The sequence below is a fragment of the Stegastes partitus genome, unplaced genomic scaffold, assembly GCF_000690725.1.
Source record: "Stegastes partitus isolate 25-593 unplaced genomic scaffold, Stegastes_partitus-1.0.2 Scaffold709, whole genome shotgun sequence".
Taxonomy (NCBI): domain Eukaryota; kingdom Metazoa; phylum Chordata; class Actinopteri; family Pomacentridae; genus Stegastes; species Stegastes partitus.
Window position 1 is genome coordinate 289211 of NW_007578440.1, and position 19140 is coordinate 308350.

At 43.2% G+C, this 19140-nt stretch overlaps 2 protein-coding genes across 2 annotated transcripts in view; one reads left to right on the top strand and one right to left on the bottom strand.

The window, feature by feature from the left end:
* Nucleotides 1-548: 548 nt before the first annotated feature.
* On the top strand, nucleotides 549-6795 carry arsa (arylsulfatase A). The gene is made up of 8 exons (XM_008291016.1): nucleotides 549-826; nucleotides 2687-2927; nucleotides 3025-3243; nucleotides 3439-3608; nucleotides 4082-4206; nucleotides 5027-5154; nucleotides 5232-5334; nucleotides 5423-6795. The coding sequence occupies exons 1-8, from the start codon at nucleotides 606-608 to the stop codon at nucleotides 5716-5718; spliced, it is 1503 nt and encodes a 500-aa protein (XP_008289238.1). The 5' UTR covers nucleotides 549-605; the 3' UTR covers nucleotides 5719-6795.
* mapk8ip2 (mitogen-activated protein kinase 8 interacting protein 2) overlaps nucleotides 6127-19140 on the bottom strand; it is a 30701-nt gene continuing 17687 nt past the window's right edge. The window contains exons 3-14 of the mRNA XM_008291014.1: nucleotides 16984-17223; nucleotides 16817-16895; nucleotides 16404-16505; nucleotides 13608-15843; nucleotides 12536-12744; nucleotides 11870-11945; nucleotides 10106-10278; nucleotides 9915-10024; nucleotides 9709-9831; nucleotides 9531-9601; nucleotides 9332-9430; nucleotides 6127-8740 (exon numbers count right to left, since the gene is read on the bottom strand). Coding sequence (XP_008289236.1) covers nucleotides 8668-8740; nucleotides 9332-9430; nucleotides 9531-9601; nucleotides 9709-9831; nucleotides 9915-10024; nucleotides 10106-10278; nucleotides 11870-11945; nucleotides 12536-12744; nucleotides 13608-15843; nucleotides 16404-16505; nucleotides 16817-16895; nucleotides 16984-17223 — 3591 coding nt within the window. The 3' untranslated portion in view covers nucleotides 6127-8667. The remainder of the gene's footprint in view (nucleotides 8741-9331; nucleotides 9431-9530; nucleotides 9602-9708; nucleotides 9832-9914; nucleotides 10025-10105; nucleotides 10279-11869; nucleotides 11946-12535; nucleotides 12745-13607; nucleotides 15844-16403; nucleotides 16506-16816; nucleotides 16896-16983; nucleotides 17224-19140) is intronic.

Here is a 19140-nt window from a genome sequence, read left to right on the forward strand (position 1 = left end):
ATATGTTAGATTATTGTTATTAAAGTTGAAAATGAAGATTGGACACAGAACCATGTGCATTTAACAATATCTTGCTTAAGAGTTGCAGTTTTGTGCTTTTCTGTGACAGAAATTGTTCAGGAATGCACTAAATAAAAACATACATTGGAATTCAGGATCATTGATTCCTAACAATCACACTTGAGCTAACTAATACACGGTATACAGAGAAATTACTTACCTTACCTGCTTGAAAAGGGTTTGATCCACCTTTAAAAAAAAATAAAATAAAAAAAATCTTTATTTACAACAACAATGAACAATAACAACTGTGATACAACAAAGAGCAACTTTGTAGTGGCCAGGTGAGTCCAAACTTAATTAGTTGCGAATCGTTTTTATAAGCTTAAAATGACTAACACTACTTTGAAACATTGAAAACCTTCGTAATTGGAGATTTAATAGCGTTTTGTAGTCCCGCTTTATATATGAAACTACATTTCCTGGATGTACGTGACGTCAACGGTGTGCGACGGTTTACGCAGCAACCACGTGATGCTTTATTTTGGTTCCTCTTTGTGCACCTGATGGTTTCTTATCTTCTCTGAGATAACAGAAGCCACAGAATGGATTTCAGCCTTCTTACCTTTTTGAATCTTCTTCTTTTTTCCACCTGCTCAGCTTCACCGCCGAACTTCGTCCTCCTGTTCGCGGACGATTTGGGTTTCGGGGATTTGGGCTGTTACGGACACCCGAGTTCACTGACTCCTAACCTGGACCGTCTGGCAGCTGCAGGACTCCGCTTCACTGACTTTTACTGCACCAGCCCCGTCTGCAGCCCGTCCAGGTGTCTGTCTGTATATACACGACTTACTGTGAAATATTTCGTGACTGTGTTTGAAGAGAAGAGCCACAAATAATCACCACTAGACAAACGAACAGCTGATTTTACAGCATCTCTGATTGGCTCAGCGGTCAAATGAAGTCGCTGAAGTTTGCTTCCGATTCACAGTTTCCGTTTTCAGGAACACTAGTGATTTAAAACAGCGCTAGACACCTAATACTTCCTGAAACCCACTTTCAAATGAGTAAAGTCTTGTTTCAATTTTTTGAAAGTGCAACAAAAATTTATTTCTGTGGGAGTTTTTTTTGGTTTTGTTTTGGGTTTCTTTGCACCTGAGCCACATCAAAAACCTCTACACTCATACTGGTTAAATCTGGACTAAACTGCTCCAGAAAGGATGAGTTTCTGATTTGTGCAACTTTGATTTTAAAAGTACATAAAAAGCCTTCTGTGCTGTATTTTTGCTCTTCTGATCCATCTTATTCCAGGTTCATATCAAAAACCACTATACTTAGACAGATTAATTCTTCACTAGATTGTCCCAGAAAGGCGAAAGTGTCTTTATAACAAAGTTCCTCATTTTTGAAACCTTCATCTTGGTGGTGAATACACAAATATATATATATATTTCTGTGGTTTTTCCCTGCATCTGAGCCACATTAGACACATTACACATGTTCCAGATCAAAAACCGCTGTACTAAGACTTGTTAAATCTGGACTAGATTGTCCCAGAGAAGCTAAAGAGTCTTTTATACACTCTATATTTGCAAAAAATGTATTCTTTTTGTAAAAAAGTAAAAAATTATGACTTCCCAGCTTTCATTTAGCTCAGGACCACATTAGAGAAGGTCCAAATCAAAACCCATTATACTTAGATGGGTTAAATCTGGGCTATAATATTGTAGAAAGCTACAGTGTCTTTAAAACACAGTTCCCCATTAATGAAACCTTCATTTTAGTTGAGAAAAGGCAAAAAAAAAAAAAGACTTATTCTTGCATTGGAGCCACGTTAAACCAATTACAAATCAAAAACTACTTCTGTTAAAAGGGGGAAATCTGGGTTAGAGTGTCTCAAAGGCGCTTAAGAGTCTTTGAAACACAGTTTGTGATCATGAACCATCTTTTTTTTTTTTTTTTTTGAAAAATGAAAAAACGGAGATTTCACGACTTCTTTTCCAGATGTGAACCACAGCAGCTTAGATCCAGATTTGATTCACCTAAATAAGGTGCTTTTAAATCTACACCTGATCTAATGTGGTGCACATGCAAAACGAAACAGTGAAATAGAACAAAGTTTTCATGACTCGGAGGAGGTGTTTTAAAGACTCGGTTGCTTCTCTGGGATTATTTTGTTTAGACTTAAGCCGTCTAGGTAGAGTGGTTTTTGAAGTGGACCTCCTCTAATGTGGCTACAAAAATAAAAGCACAGAAATCTTCTATTTTTCATTTTCATAAATAGAGAACACATTTTTGTAACAGATTTATAAGTGAGTTTCCAACACCATTAAGGCTTGGGAAAAAAATGTCTGACAGTTTTAAATCATCAAAATGTGGAAAAAACACCTGATGGGTCACTCAGCGCTCAGTTAAGTTTCCTTTAACGTTTGCTGTAACTGAGGATCGGAAGGTAACCACAGCTTCTTGGTGAAATATCCATTAAAAGTGTTTAAATCTGCCTCACTTGTTCTGCAACTTTCCATCCTTCTTCCACTTCTATTAATTGCAGTACTTTCCTTTCTTAGGCCTCCTTATCTGGTGAAGCACAGCTTTCACAATGACAGTCTTTCCATAATAATCTACACCTTCCACTCCTCCATTACTCTCCCATTTAACCACGTTTTTTGTAACTATTTCTTCTCAGGGCGTCGTTGCTGACGGGCCGCTATCAGACCCGCTCAGGTGTCTACCCAGGAGTCTTGTACCCAGGCTCCAGAGGGGGTCTTCCTCTGAATGAAACCACCATCGCTGAAGTGTTGAAACCTCTCGGCTACGCTACTGCCGCCGTAGGGAAGTGGCACTTAGGATTTGGGGCCAATGGGATGTTTCTTCCAACCAAACAGGGGTTCGACCAGTACCTGGGGATCCCTTACTCCCACGACATGGTCAGTGTGTAATCACCTGTGATGGTATTTGTTTTAAAAAAAAAAACAGCTTCATAAAACATATTTTGTTCTTCTGTCTCCCTTGTGTCTTTGCCAGGGCCCCTGTTGGAACCTGACTTGCTTCCCTCCAGATGTGAAGTGTTTCGGAACGTGTGACGTCGGCACCGTAACCGTCCCGCTGCTGCGCAACGAAGTCATCAAGCAGCAACCGGTCGACTTCCTCGATCTGGAAAGAGCTTACAGCGACTTTGCAACCAGTTTCATAACCACGTCAGCCAAGAAGAAGCAGCCTTTCTTCCTCTACTATCCGTCACATGTGAGCAACAATAACAGTCTGTGGTAGAATTACAAAAAAATTAAATCAGTGTGGAACCAAAACTCTTTTCTGGTCAAATGATGTGAACTAAAAAGTGTGTCTTTAAAATCCATGATGTTTTCAACCCCGTCTTGATCGATTGCTGAGTGAAATGAGGCATTAGATGATTGAACCTTCTTCTACTTTCTCCGACAGCACACCCACTACCCTCAGTATGCAGGTCCAGGTTCAGCCGGGCACTCCTTACGCGGTCCATTTGGAGATGCTCTGTTGGAGCTTGACACCACTATAGGAAACCTGCTGGCCACCCTGGAGAAGACAGGAGTGATCAACAACACTCTGGTGTTCTTTACATCCGATAACGGGTCAGTTTTCAACTCTAGTTTATTAACTGGGGCTCATGTTATGGTGCAGGTTGTCCACTGGGCTGATCTCCTGACACCCCAAAGTCCAGAAGACACTGAACCTTGTGTTGCTCCTGATGGCAGGGAAGCCTTTGCTGAAGATAGCAGCTAAAAGGCTTTAAATGTTTATGCTGTGTGTGACTGTATCTACGTATTGTAGTCTGTTTCATTTTTCCATTGCATAATTTAAAGAGGATTATGATAAAAAATGTGATTCAAGCTTCCAGGGTTTTTGATTTTAATATCTAATGCTGACATCTAATCCTCTCCCCCAAAGCTGTGATACACTAGTGTGTTTCCCTCTTTTCAAAGGTCAAGTTATTTAATCTCCTTACCCTCTTTTATATTAAATGTATTGCCTTCTTATGATATTCCATCTTTTGTGTTGTATAAAATGGTGTGTTATTTCTGTCTCTCTCTCTGGGTGTGTGTAGCCCTGAACTGATGCGTATGTCCCGCGGAGGTAATGCTGGCGCTCTGAAATGTGGAAAAGGTACCACATATGATGGGGGCATGAGAGAGCCAGCCATCGCCTACTGGCCAGGAACCATCAGGCCGGGTCAGTAGACTTAAACGATGTGAAAACTAAAATATTTTGCTGTTGCACTAACCTAGATCTACACAGACCAGTTTGTGTATACGAGGTGGAGTCAGAGAAGTTTCAGGACTGGTGTCAGAAAAGATATATTTCAAATCCAAGTTTTCCCCTTCGAAGTAATCCCACTGGAGTCTAACACACTTCCCCAGCCTTCTCTGACACGCCGCCATGCACTCCTGGAAGGATTCTTCCGGGATCCTCCACAGCTCCGTCGTCACAGCCATCTTGATGTCGTCCACATCTTCAAAACGGGTCTCCTTGATGACCCCCTTGAGCTTGGGGAAGAGGAAGAAATCCCACGGAGCCAGGTGGGGTGAGTAGGGAGGTTGCTCCAGCACAGCGATGTTCTTCTCAGCCAGGAACTGTCGGATGCTCAGGGCGTTGTGAAGCAGCCACGACTTGTCCTGCCACAACCGTCACCTCTTCTCACGCACTGAACGAAGCAAACACAGCAGGATCTCTTTGTAGACGTGCTGGTTGATCGTCTAAAGGGGAAAACTCATAGTTTTGTAGTTTGGGTTTGAAATATATCTTTTGTGACGCCAGTGCCGGAACTTTTCTGACACACCTCATAAGTAGTGTTTGTTTCAATCACATAACTTTACTGCTGACCAAAAGCACATCATTACACTTTTATGCTGATTTCATGTGTTCCCACCATCAACTAGTCTTCTTTCACTTCAGCATAAAAGTAAACAATATCATAAAATGAATTCGATGCATGACCGTGTTAGTGATTGCTGCTTTTGTCCCCACACTTTTCCTGAATGCGTCTCTTCAGGTGTGACCCACGAGATGGCCAGCACTCTGGACATCCTCCCCACCATCGCAGGCCTGGTGGGCGCTAAGCTGCCCCAGGTGATGCTGGATGGAGTCGATATGACAGAAATCCTCGTCAACCAAGGAAAGGTAGCGACATTGTACCTCTAATTCTGATCAGATTTGAACAGTGTAAAAACCAAGCTGATGCATGTTTTATTTTGCAGAGTAAAAGGGAGACGATGATGTTCTACCCCACAGATCCCAGTGAGAAGTACGGCCTGTTTGCTCTCAGGCTGGGGAAGTACAAGGCCCACTTCTATACAAGAGGTCGTACGCTTCCTAAACACAACTTCATCATCATCACACAGTCAGAGCTGAGCTGGTTTTCACTCCTGCATGTTTTTTTTTGCTTCAGGTGCCACTCACAGCGGTACCACTCCAGACCCAGACTGCCCCGTATTCGCTGTCCTCAAGGCCCACGACCCCCCTCTGATGTTTGACCTGGAGGCCGACCCCTCTGAGCACTACCCTCTCCCCTTGGAGGGAAGACCCGACCTCCAGGCCGTGCTGGAGCGAATCAAAAACGTTAAAGAGAAATTCGAAGCCTCCATGGTGTTCGGAGAGAGCCAGATATCAAAAGGAACGGACCCGAACCTCGCGCCTTGCTGCAACCCTCAGTGCAGCCCCAAACCCAGCTGCTGCCGCTGCTGATGGGACAAATGATCACAGCTGCTGTGGAGACATTGAGGGAAAGACTGGAGGTACAGCACTGATTTTTACCTTTACGTTACTGGATGAAAACACAAGGATGTTACGCAGAAATTTGCTTTGCTGCTTGCTTGTGGACAGTTAAGCTTTAATTACTGCTCTTACTGAAAAGTAATATTGCAATCTGTTTCCTCAATGAGGAGATGATTTTATTCATGTTTAGCACTTGCAACATTTAAACTAATGAATGACAAAGTACTGTATTTTTTCTGACTTCTTCTACTTGAAATTCTAACTTTCACCCTATTATTCCTTGCGATCAAATACTTCTATAGATTTAATATGTGAAAATCTAATTTCAATCACAAATACAATCAAAAGTAACCTGAAGAATAAAGACAATAATCCAGGTTTCGGACATCAAGCATATATTTTATTCATAAGACCAAACCCATGACAAGGCAGAGTGATTTTTTTGTCGTTTTTTTTTCTTTTTTCTTTGTTTTCCCTTGAATTTTACAAGTCCTTGTTTTTAAAGATACAAGATAGGATATGTTTGTTCTGTCACATACTGTTTTGCTCTAGGTATACAGTGAAGAATCTTGTTAAAGTAATAAAGTCAGAAGTTGGTTTAACTGTTAATGTATTTCTCAGCGGCTATATGGGACTAGATCATCCTCAGAGGTTGTTTTTGTGTAGCTGTGTGAAAAGAAGGATTTCAACTAGGCTGTAACAAGATAGAAAAACATAATCAGAAGCAAATAGATACAGATCAGAGATGGGTCACACTGTTGGAGCTCAAAGGCGATTACTATAATCGGCAAGACACAATAATAGTTTTCCAGTGGCAGCTGACTCAGTCACTATTCAGCTCTAACAGCAGATTGGTCAGTTATCTGGTGGGTGTGTCACACACTAGTGATGTCACATCTCACAAATGTGCCCTAAATGTGCTGCTGAAGCCTGTCTGTGGAGAGTTATGGAGTTGGCAGGAACCCAAACGCCACCCGTGTGACAGAGACTGAGATAACACCTTGTGTCGAAACGTAAGACACTGAAATAAAATTATTGCAGATCACAGATATTTATGTGTTTTGTTTTTTTTTCTCTTTTAGGGGTTTTTCGTCTCGTCGTGATCTTTTTTTAAAATTTCTTTTTAATTAATGTACATATTCATTTCAATAACATACTCAACATAAAGGACACAGCACTATCTTAGATTTGCTATTGTATATACATGATCTAACTGACAGCGATACATATGTAGATAATACCCTCCCTCCTGCCGTATCGACATTCAGTGAACTTTTAACACTGAAATCCTGCGGATCGGATGTGTTTGTGACTGAAAGCAGCAGAACAAGATGCTCGACAGTGTCTGAAAGAACGACGGGGATGGTTGGGGGGGGTGGTGAACCTCAAAGCCTGACATTTGAGGAAACAGACGACAGTAGTGACTGCCTCATTATTTTTTGAACACCCCCCCTTCTCTATATAAGGTGCTAGACTGTAAGCTATGGTATGAAACTACAACCCCGTACTAGATTATTGTGTAACATGTGAATGAACCTTTTGATCAGACTAAAAGCAATAAATAAACGTGGGATCGTTTCACTATCCCTTTCATCCACCATACTTAAAAATGAAAGTCTAATCATTTACATAACTATAAAACCTCCCTTTTAATGCTTGATTAAAGGTTTGATTCCACTGTGATACCAGGACCAAGAATTAGCAGGACACGCGCTGTACAGTAGGCACGCCATTGTGCAGCTGTTACTGACATGCAGCTATCTAGTCGTTCCTTTTCCCTCGTTGAAACCGCCAAGTCAAAAGAAAACGGAGACTAGCACGTCACTGAAAACCAGGGTTAAACAGTCAGAGATGTGGGAATATGGCTTGTCAGAGGGCCTTAGCTTTCCTTCCACCTACAAAAAAAGTCACATCCGTCATAGCAAAGCATACAGCGATCTATGAGTTTTGCCAGTTTTAACAGTTGGATGATTTGCTCTCCACGGTAAAGGTCAACAAGCAGTGCAACTTTGAGGACTGGACAAAAGTGAAAATGGTGTCTGTCATATCATTCAAATTTGCTGACAGTTACTGCGCCTAATCCAAGCTGAATAAAATATCTGCAGAGCTACCGACATTCGAAGTTCATTCCAAGTCAACCCTCCAAAACTCTCTCTCTCTCCCGTCAGAGTGAGTCATTACTACCCACATCTAAAAGTAAGAACGAAATCCCGACCACCAACTGTGAGCGCTTCTTAATTAGTCTGGATGAGACGCCTGTATGTCTACTTTCTATACATGTATTTACAACACACAATACGTTTTGAACGCGACACGGGGGTAAGCTTGAACCAAGGACCGCTCACTGTACTCTTCTCTACTTCACTCCAATGTCACTATCAGTAGAAATCAAATTAGCTGTTTTGTCAGAATCGAAACAAAAACATATTTACAGTTAATTCAAACGCCGACCTCTTGTTTTCTACACCAATCGTTCCCGTACTGATTGTTGAGCTGCTTGCCATTCACTTGGATATGTGTGTTTCTCGTGTGTGTGTGTCTGTGTGCAGTAACCCTACTAGCCATGCATTGAAAAGTGATACAGCAGTAGTAGGTATATTGTTCTCATTTCAAAAGAGGAACCTTTAAATAAACAGGTGCTCAGCGTCTTAGTTTTTATATCATAGAAAAAGATCAAAGAAACAGGCAATCGATCCGTCGACATCATGGAAATAAACAAAAAGAGAGAGAGAGAGAGGGATGAATGAAATCAGTCAGATGCCAAGCATACTGTAGAAATGAGGATCCCAGTTTTAGAGGACACAGAAGAGTATTTTACAATGGAGCAGGAAAAAAAACCCCACTGACAGCACCCTCTGGTGGCAAACTTGATGAACATACACAAGCTGTAGAGGAAGAAGGTTGTCATGGCAACTCTTCTTACTCCAGGTAGATATCCTCGGTGGGGCAGGCGTACTCCAGATGTTCCTGGTAGTACTCCTGGAAGGCTCGTCTGCGGGAAAAAGGCAAACGTATGAGAACTAATGAGCTCATGTTGGACATTATGAGATTTGATTTTACGCTGTCGTTCCCAGCTTCCCAAGAAACAAATACAGAATCCTACAGAAAACATAGTGTTAGTGAAAATGATTTTCATAAGTGGTGCTCTTGTGGTTGGAGAGCAGGATGAGACGCTGATTCCGCCCGTCCTATAGTCAGCTGGCAGCTTTTAATGCATCCACAGACAGTGAAGGAGCCTCATCTTTAATTATTCAAACCCAGTATAGCTGAACAGGACGGGACTAGTTCTGTAATCATTTAACCTCACACACATATATAAGGCTGATGTGCAAACCCAGATTCTGCAACAGTCGACAGTGTTTTGTAGTAAAAATGCACTTAAATCCAGAGAATTACAACGAAACGGAGCATCTTAAAAATCATGAGAGTTAGTTTTGCGTGTTCTCATTTTCAAAATCTTGACAGAGCATTTTAATCGAGCTAACCTCAAACAGACATGACATATAGTGTAACACACCCTGCCTAAAAGACATAAATATTATGTGTTCGATATGGACTAATTGCTGTAATAATCTGGACTCACCCAACACACTCTGCTACAGGTCGCATGGACTCCTGGGATACAAACACATGGCAAGCAAATCTGTTCAGCATCGGATGCTTAGTGATGAAGCCAAAGTAGCTGCGGAGAGACAAAAACACAATATGATGCAATCAGTCAGCTGTCCCGCTGTACGCTGGCAACAGGACGGCAGAGGATGGGGCCCGTGGGTTTTGTTTACCAGTTGTTCCTCGGATGGCAGCCGCAGAACGAGATGTTCTTCATCTGGAAGAAGTGACTACATCTGTCGTACTAAAGACGGAGAGAGAGAGAAGCAGAGGCAGGAAGGAAGACATTGTGTCAGGGCAATGTTATTCCACACCAAAGGGGCGATTTGATTGATTCGTTTGTTTATTTACCTCATCAAGGGTGTCATACTCGTCCTCCAGGCTCATGATTAGCTTAACTCCTTGCAAGCTAATTTCCAACTCACAGAGAGAAGGAGGTCGCACATGTACCGTCCGTTTCCTCGATATTGCAATCTAACAGAAAACAAAAAAAGATGTGTCAAAACAGTTTTAATCTTGTCTGTTTTGTATGAGGGATGTTTTTCTGCTTCTCTTACCTTCTGCATGGCGGCGCAGAGGATGCCGTTGCCTTGGTGATAAGGTACCTCGACAGATCCCAAAAACTGAACGCTGAAAGTCTCGATCCACGCCGGATTCCTTTTCATCCCTGCATGATGTGACAGAAAGTGTGATTCTTCTGAAATCCACACAATGACACCAAACAAAAGATGCTTTTCGCTCCGCTCACCCAGCAGCTCCTTGGACTGGCCAATGACCTCATGCGCGTAGAAAGCGGGGAAGATCCCCCTCTCTCCGGTCCGCATGTTATAACCTCTGTACCAGTAGTCATCCTCCTCTTCCTCCACATACAGAGGATCGTCCACGTCCAGCTCCAGCTCATCCGCATGTCTGGGAATAAACCTGCAGAGGGCAGCAGAGCGGCGACGGTCCGCGTTTAAAGGTGGTGTCATTACATAGCATCCATAGACTGCACTTCGTTTGATTAGCAAGCATCTTGTTTGGGTTTCACGTGACTCCCAGTGGGGAGGAGACAGAGAGGAACAGCTGGTGAAGATGGATGATGGGGAGGGAAGAGGAGGACAAAGAGCCCTAAATGTAGGGACGTGGTCAATTACAGGAAGTAATTATACACACGCAACATGTATACAAATGTTTGTCTTTTTTCTCTGTGGCTGATGTGTTTTGGTTTTTTTTGCACCCTGCAGCTTTAAAGTCCAGCTGTAACTGGAGCATCTGCCCTCCTCACTGACATAAGTGGACCATGACCCCCACAGCAAACAAACAAAGAGATGAAATGGAACAAAGAAATGCTGGTTTGTGTATCTGCACTTTGGTTTTATCTCACAGATGCAAAATGTTCATTTGAATTCAAAATCATCATTAAAATAAACGTAAATGTACCAGAGTTAGTCAAAAGGATTTGGCCTGATGTTGACATTACAATTAGGTAAATGTAGTTAAATACAGTAAATATAATATGCTTTAAAATATGGCTATAGCATGAATACAGCTATGATTGTACTCGTTAAAGATGAGAGAAGACATTGTTGATCTTATTAAATCATCTCTTGAAAGTATAGTTAAATAGGGTGTGGACTCTTTAATTGATTTTGGTATTAAATTCCATTCGATGCGAAGCTCTGGAACAAAAGACGGCCTGGATATCTGTATAGCTTTTTGGATCGTGCGGTCTCTTCCAGCTGCACCCAAAGTAGCTCTGATTGCAGTAGATGTGAAATTGATGAACTCATCCAGAGGAGGAGCAGCTAAACCGAGCATAATCCAGGACTATAGAATCTGCATCAGGCCAGCTTATCAGACAGCAGGTGATGTGAGAGAGAACCACCGAGTGGAAGCACATCTTTTGCTGCGTCATTTTATAGGAAGCTTCGAATTTTTGATCAAATAAAAGTTTGCCAAACTGAATTTAATTACCTTATTGCAGATCCTTTTTACTGGGGATTTTATGTGGGTTTTAATTTAACACAAACTGACTATATTTTTTGTATTTGATTAGGAAGCATCTTGTTTGGGTTTCATGTGACTCCCGGTGGGGAAGAGACGGAGAGGAACAGCTGGCAAGGAAGGATGACGGGGAGGGAAGAGGAAGACAAAGAGCTTGTAACATGTGTGATGAGGCACTGTGGCTTTCTCTCCTTTGTACGTCTCCTTTAGTTGGCAGCTGATGTGATTATTATTTGCTTCCAAGTCTATCTGTAGCTATTATTCAGAGAGAAAATACCCTGCTCTCAATCTACGCCGTGGCCTTTGGAGAAAAACATGGTAACACATTCAATTCCAAACATCAGTTATAAATTTAAAAATGGGAACTAATGCATTCTCTTCAGTTAATTCCATCATGTCATTTCTAGAAGCAGTGAAGACAACTGTTATTTTCTCCGTTTCTTCTTATTAATTGCCTCGTGCGATCATCTAAATATTTCCTACTGTTGTCCTTGAGTTAAAAGATTCCCCTTGTAGGTCGTCTTACCTGTAGACTGCCCTGTGTGTCTGATCCCTCTCCTCTCCGTTTATAGTGCAGGAGAAAAGTCCAAATGACTCTGTGCCTACATGAGAAACACACATAAGTTACTTTACAGACTACTTTAAAAATAGAGCAATAAACATCCAAAACCAAGAATTACTTTTCTTAATTACTTTGAACTGCTTCCTCTAACCTGTTATTTGCTGTGGGACATTTCTCGTGTAAACCCGCTGTGAGGAATTGTAAATGAGCTGCTAACTGGATATGTTAAAAAAGAAATGGAAATGAAAGCCTCCATAATGAGCCTTTCATTATGCAAATCACCCTTCATTAGAGATATGAATCTTGAAGTCTGAGCACTGATTGATGATGTACTGGGAACCAGAGCCCTCCCATCGGCCGTGTGTGGGCACCCTGCCATATTTAGCTCACATGTTAATGCATCATGTTGACAGTGATTTGTTAAACCTTAAGGCAGTATATTCATTCTGTGGATAATTTTAGCAGTAATGCTACTGCTAGCTGTTTCACCACTGCTTCTAATCCTTATGCTAAGCTAATAGTTTCATACTTAATGAACATATTTAAGTGTGGTCTCAATTTCATCGTCTAACCAGGAATCTGAATAAACATTTTCCCCAAAATGTGTGACAGAATAGCCGCGTGACGTACTGGAGGAACGGGAGGTGCTGTTGACGAACACGTTGAGGAACTTCTTGGAGAACGGGAGGTCGGCCTCAGGAGAGGAGTCTTCAGAAGAGCTGAGAAGTTCTGGCCTCACGTCCTCATCGTCGCGACCGTAACCCACCTCACCCGTCCCCAAAGGCTCCTCGTCACAGAGAGTCGAGAGCTCGCTGTCATCACTCAGGACGGACGTGCATCTGAGAGAGAAGGACATGTTTCAAATTTCAATTTAAGGCGTGACAGCGATGTAAGAATACTTGATTAATTAAGCCTCTGAACCCCCAAATCTGCCGGAAAATGCAAAATTGCACCATTTATAAGAGACTGTATGAACAGAAAGAATCATCGGATTTTACCGACATTTCATAACCTGATCAAGTGTAACATCCGGTTCCATTGGGAATATTTACAAAATCTAAGCTTAAAAATGTGCTGTTACATTAAAAATCCTTTACTCGATATGTCTACAAATTGCCAAAATTAAGCCATTTACACCAACCAGATTCTTTAATGAACAGATTTTCTTTTTTTGCACTCTTTAGCACAACCAAGAAGCCATTAGGACTAAAACTGCGACCAACACTCACATGATAAAAATCCAGGAACTTCTGACAGAACTGAGCAGTCTGTGTTTACACTGATCAGATATCAAATTAAATGTAAACACAAGAAGTAGTAGTATACCTATAGCATCTAAAGTCAGCATTTTTTCCCCCCCAGTATTGCTACCACCTGGCAGAACCTGGGATCCTGGACCTACATGCTTTTTCTTTTCTTTTTTTCAACTTCTGTAAAATCAATAATCAAAGAATTCTGTTTTTGTTTTTATGGTTTTTAATGTTATACCTTTGTTATACTGCACAAAAGACACTTATAAGTTCTCTCTACTTCTACCCATAGTCGTGTTGTTTTCATAGAGGTCCATAACTTTATAGAATGCAGCAAAAAATGCCCAGAAACTGCTTGGGGTTCAGAGGGTTAAAGGAGCACAGAATATGAGTTATTGTTTACCTAACAGCTTAAAGAAATGTATATAACTCCAATCATACTGTCAGCATACCTTCTGAGGCTGACTAGTTCCAGCGTTGTATTCTCGTCCACCACTAGCGTGTACTTCATGGAGTCGTAGGCCAGTCCATCATCTTCATTAGGCTCCCTCAGAACCAGGTCTTTCTCACACAGTGGGAGGTCATGCTCAGTTAAAGGATGATCTTGCACACTGGAATCAATGGGTGGTGAGCTGTCAAGCTCTAAGTCACTACCTCTATAGGACTGCTTTCTCAGGCCACCCATGAACGGGTAAGAGTCGCCGTCGTCCTCCTCTTCGTCGTTGTCTGTGGAGTAGGTGAGGCTGAAGCAGCGGTTGGTCTGAGCGGTCGGTATGTCGAGTGTCAGGCTGTGTTTAACCTCGGTGATGCGCTCAAGAGAGGCTGAGGAACGACTCGTTGGCCTGGGCTCAGTTTCTCGTCCTTCGTCCTTGTCGCTGACCACGCTCTCGGTGAGGCTGGGTGAGTCCAGATCCTTCCGTCCCTCCAGCATCATCAAGTCATTATTGGGCTCTTCGTCCTCCTCCTGTCTTCTGGCATTCTTCGATGGCTTCTCTGTGAAGTTCTTGTCACAGTCTTTAGTGGCGTTCCAGGAGTTGAAATCTGTGGTTCCCCTCTCGTTTGTACAGCGCTCTAAAATCAGCGGGGCTATGGTGTCACCAGTGGGGTTGTTCATATAAAGATGGTTATTTGTCACTGAGCATTCTTTTGAAGACTCCACATTCCTACTCCTCATCCCTGTCTCCATCCTGTACGCTTCACCTTCCTTCTCCCCTTCTTCTGATCCTTCCATCATTGCTTTCTTCTCTTGCTCCTCATCATTGAAACCATCTCCATCTCCAATGTCCGAGGATGGTGAGATGGTGTCAGACACAGACACCTTCCTCTTGAAACACTCCTCTGGACAGCTTATTGGGTACGAGCCCTCTGAGATCATTCTGTTGACTAAGTTGCTGAGCAACCAAGGCGAGTCTGAGTTCTCGCTCAGATCGTCTTCACTTTCCGACTCGGAGTCTCCTTCACTTGTTCCATCATATTCATCTGCGCTTGGCATTAGCCTGGGTCCCACTGGTAGATAGAAGGAGCGTTTGAAGCTCTCCAGGCTGTGGTCTGGTTCTATCTGGAGAACCATCTGCCTGGAAAGACTGTCCTCACAGCACTGAGCTGGAGGCAGAGTCTCATCTGGGTCGGCCTGGTGCTCGCATAACAGCTCATCATCCACATTCTGCAGCCCCATCAGAGCTTGGTCGTCATCGTAGGATTCAGGGGGTAGGATAGGTGAGTCAACAGGGGAGGGGGTAGCGATAGTGGGTGAGGGTAGAGGGGAAGGAGAGGGTAGGGGAGAGCCTTCTTTGATCGGGTCAGGTGGACCCAAAAGTAGAGATGCTTTCAGTCCAACGATTCCACTATCCTGCTCTAACTCTGTGTCCGGGTCCAGCTCCTGGTCTGATGTAGGTGAACTGGCCTCCTCAATGGAGTTGGTGAGGTGAGATGAGCGCCCACTGCTACTCTCATCGCTAGTCAGATCCAGCTCTGTCTCTGAAATAGATGAAATCATGTTGCAGGCCACAGGACCTCCGCAGGCAAACGCTGCCTCCAGCTCGCCTTCAATGTCAGAGTCAGAGCCCGGAGAGCTGAGGTCCTTGTCCTGGTCTGAAGTCACATAGCCCCGCTGGTTCATGTCTGCTATACCTGGGTCTGAGGATGGAGAGGTGGAGTCATTAGCTGCTGCCTCCATGGCTGAAACCGCTTGAGTGTCTGAACTGTTGGACCGGTCGAGGGCGTCTGAGCGGCTAGACGACAGATAGCTGGAGAAGGACGCGGGCTCGGAGGGTTCAATGGAGGGGAATTCCACATATGACGAATGATTCTCCTTACACACCATATCGTAGGTCTCCTTACACATGAACTCCACTTCGAAGTCCTTCTCCAGCTCCTCATCAGACAAGGGCGTGTCGGCGCCATCATTACCTCCCATGGGCGCAGTGGATGACAGGCAGCGACTGGTTCCGTCGGGGTCGAGGTCGTTCTCCGGCTCCATACCTGACTCGCTGGTGATCGTGTAGGTGTCTGTGGCACGCCGGTTCGAGTGTTTGTGGTTGTGGTCGCTGTTGAGGTCGTGGTCCACCTCTGTGTCCGAACACTGGGAGTGCTCGTCTACGGAGGGTACTCTGGTTGTCTGGATTGAAGGGTCTGCTTTTGGCTCACCATCACCAGTGCATGAGTGGGACTTGTGTTGACCAAATGAGCCTGTGTAGATATTTTAAAAAAGAAGAAAAATCCAAGAAAGAGTGTAAGAAACTGACAGTACAAAATGGCACAGGTGACTATAAAGTAAGTGATTACGAGAAAGGAAAAAAGAGAGACAGGTCGGAAGAGTCGAGGAGGCCAGATCAACAATTAAAGAGAGAAGATGAAAAGACAGCATGATTAATAAAGCAAATTAAGTTCTTTAGTAGCTCATTCGTGGAAATTAGGATGAAAGATGAGCAAGTTCAGCAAACCCCTCCTTATTAAACACATAGAAATTAGATTCTATAGTTAGTGGACGACTGCCAATTGGTTTGTTTGACTCAACAAGGCAGTATTTTGCTGAACTTTGTCTCACTGAAGTCAAATTGACATCACACCAGTTCACATCACAACACTACAAAACACTGATGCCGATGGGATGCGCTCTAAGCTCGTTGGGTCGGCCTTCTTGTTACCGTATTCGGGCCTCTCCCGCCTGTTGCCCTCCATGTCGCAGAGGAGGGGCCTATGAGGAGACTGGGGGTTCCCGCCCTCCCCTGTCTGTTTTGGGGGAGTACCTTTGCTCTGAGACACCGGGGCCTGGGAAACTGGAGATGCTGGGCATTGGCCCGTCACATGGCTACCATCCTCCAGACATGAGTGGGTTGGAGACAGACGGCCTAGAGGTACAGTAGATATGTATTTTCATGTGCTTTATAGAAGCTGGAAGTATCAAAAAAAGCTGCCCATGTGGGACAAATACTTCAAAAGAACCTTTAAATACTGTTAAACCTAATCTGACTGGTTCTTGATTATCTCATAGGCATTAATTAATTATTTAATGTTATTTAAAAGTGCGTTCCCCAAATAAATTTTGTCAATGTTGCAAAAAAGCTTGGATACACCAATAAATGTATTTTACAATACAAATGAATGAATACAAATGGAACTATCAGCTGACATGTAGTTTTTTATGGAGTCATGTTCTCACCCTGTGAAGCTGGGTTGCGTAAAGAGTCCTGCCAGCTTCCTTTCTTTGGGGATAGACTGCTGTTGTTGTTCAGCGAATCCTAATGAGAGCAGAGAAAAGTTTTTTATGTGACTGTCTGTAGATAACAGGATGTTTGCTGTGTGTTTAGGAAGCTTCGGTCTGCTTGCCTGCGACACAGCGGTGGTGAGGTTCAGCGTGGTGGGTCTGCTCTTCAGAGTGCCAAGAGTCGGAGAGGGAGGAGGGGAGGCCGAGGGAGACGGGGGCGCGTCGGGATCGACGTCTTCGTCGTCCTCGTCTTCCTCATCGTCGTCCTCGTCTTCGTCGTCGATCATCTCAAACTCCTGGAAGTCGTCCTGGAAGGAGCAGACCGGGTGGTGCAAGTCATTCTTCTCCAGAATGAGGGAATCCTGAGAGCGGAAGAGAGAGACAAAGAGCTACTTATGTGGACAGGGGATAAAGTAAACAATGAGGTACATTTTCACACACACACTCAGCACAGTTGAGATAATAGCTGCACTAATTAAAGCATCGTCTGTTCTGACAACAGAGGGGAAACATGCAAGAGAACAAGCCTGTCTGGGAGACGAATAAAAGTAGGAGAGCCGGGATGAACAGCATGCGGCATAATGTTCTTTGATTACATGGAGGGCATTTGTAAAACAGAGAGAAAGACACTTATGCAAACATCAAAGCACTGTAGCGGCCACAAAGTTGACAGTACATTTTGCTGATGTGTTTTTTTCCGTCGCCTCCGGTCTTCTATGTGTGTGTGTGTGTTTGTGCATCAACAAATACACTTAAGCATGTGTGTATGCACATGGCAGACGCTAAGTGTAGCCTTCGGCATTAGCAGCATTTTGGAATATTATGTCCATTCAGTGTCGCATTTAGTTTACAAAGACAAACGTGGTTCCATAAAAGTGATAATTTTCCGTACTAATAAAGATGTAATGGGTTCAAAGCAATGTCATGATATTAAGAGGAGTTTACAAAGTCAGGAGACAGTGAACAAAACTTAAAATAACTGAATGATAAACCAATAAATAAACACATAAATGACCAGAATGTGAACAGGCGAGGGCACTCTGCACTTCTACCTATTTAAAAGGTTATTGTATCTTTTAAATAATTTGGGGAGTAGCTCTTAGCTTAATTTCAAAAGGCACACATGCAGTGAGCTCAGTTACACACTGAGTTTATCCTGTTTGACATTCTAGCAGCACGCCAATGTAAAGAGATGCTCATTCAAATATATGACTAGAACAGTGCCCAAGAAAAGGTGACAAATTAAATATGTATGATGAGTGTTCTTCACACCTTCCTGCCATAATGTTAGTTTTGAGCATCACCAGGTACTTTAAGAGGGAGGAACCTCAGTTTTGCACCTATTAGAGTTTAAGGAGGCATCATTGTTAAAGCAACTGGTTAACTCTGGTGTACAACAGATGCTGTGGATGATTTTAAAACTGCAAAGCTTGAAATTTGTATTTATGAACCCGAGCTGTGCGCTGGCATGTCCCAAATCTTTAACCAAGGCGGTATTAGGCTTGTAGTTTGCCATAAGAATATTAAATTAGGAGCTTGTCTTTTTCTGTTTAGTTTTAGATTCGTGTTATTTTTCAGAGCCATCGACTGCTATATGTTTAGCTGCAAACCCAACAAATTGCTTCCTGTAAGTTACTGGGTTCTCCCTTTTTCTATTTGACTTCTAACCAAAACAAGCCCAAGTGGTGCATTCACTGTTCCAACACATCTCAACAACATTATGAAACCACTACATACGCTCTTTGCTGGTCATGATAATGGACAGACGGGGTCACAGACCAGAAATCACAAGTAGGTGTTTTGTCACACATCTGTGATTCACAGAGTTAATGAGGATGTTTATGCTGCTTGTGGAGTGTTGTCCCACTCTTCCTGAAGGGCTTGGAGAAGTTGGCAGACATTTTAGGGGGGACAGGATTTTTGCTGTTGGAAGCATCCGTCCCTGAGCATCATGTCTGTCGTACCATGCTGTTTGAAATGACCAACGGTGAAGTCATGGACACTAAAGTGCCTGGGACAGCCCTATCGAACATACCAGCAGGCCAGCAGCCTATTCTTGTCTTTCTCCTGTCAACTGTGGCATTGGGTCATTTGAAAAAAGCTGCATTATAAAGTGGTATTTTACAGTGACTGGTTAAAGCAGTGTCTCTGTGCTCGTCACACGATCTGATCATTGCCCTTTAAAGCCACACCTGACTAGAGTGTAGACCAGCTCAGCGGTCGAGAAATTGTCGCCAGTTGAACAGTTAAAAAAAAAAACTTTTGGTGCCAAACTGGCT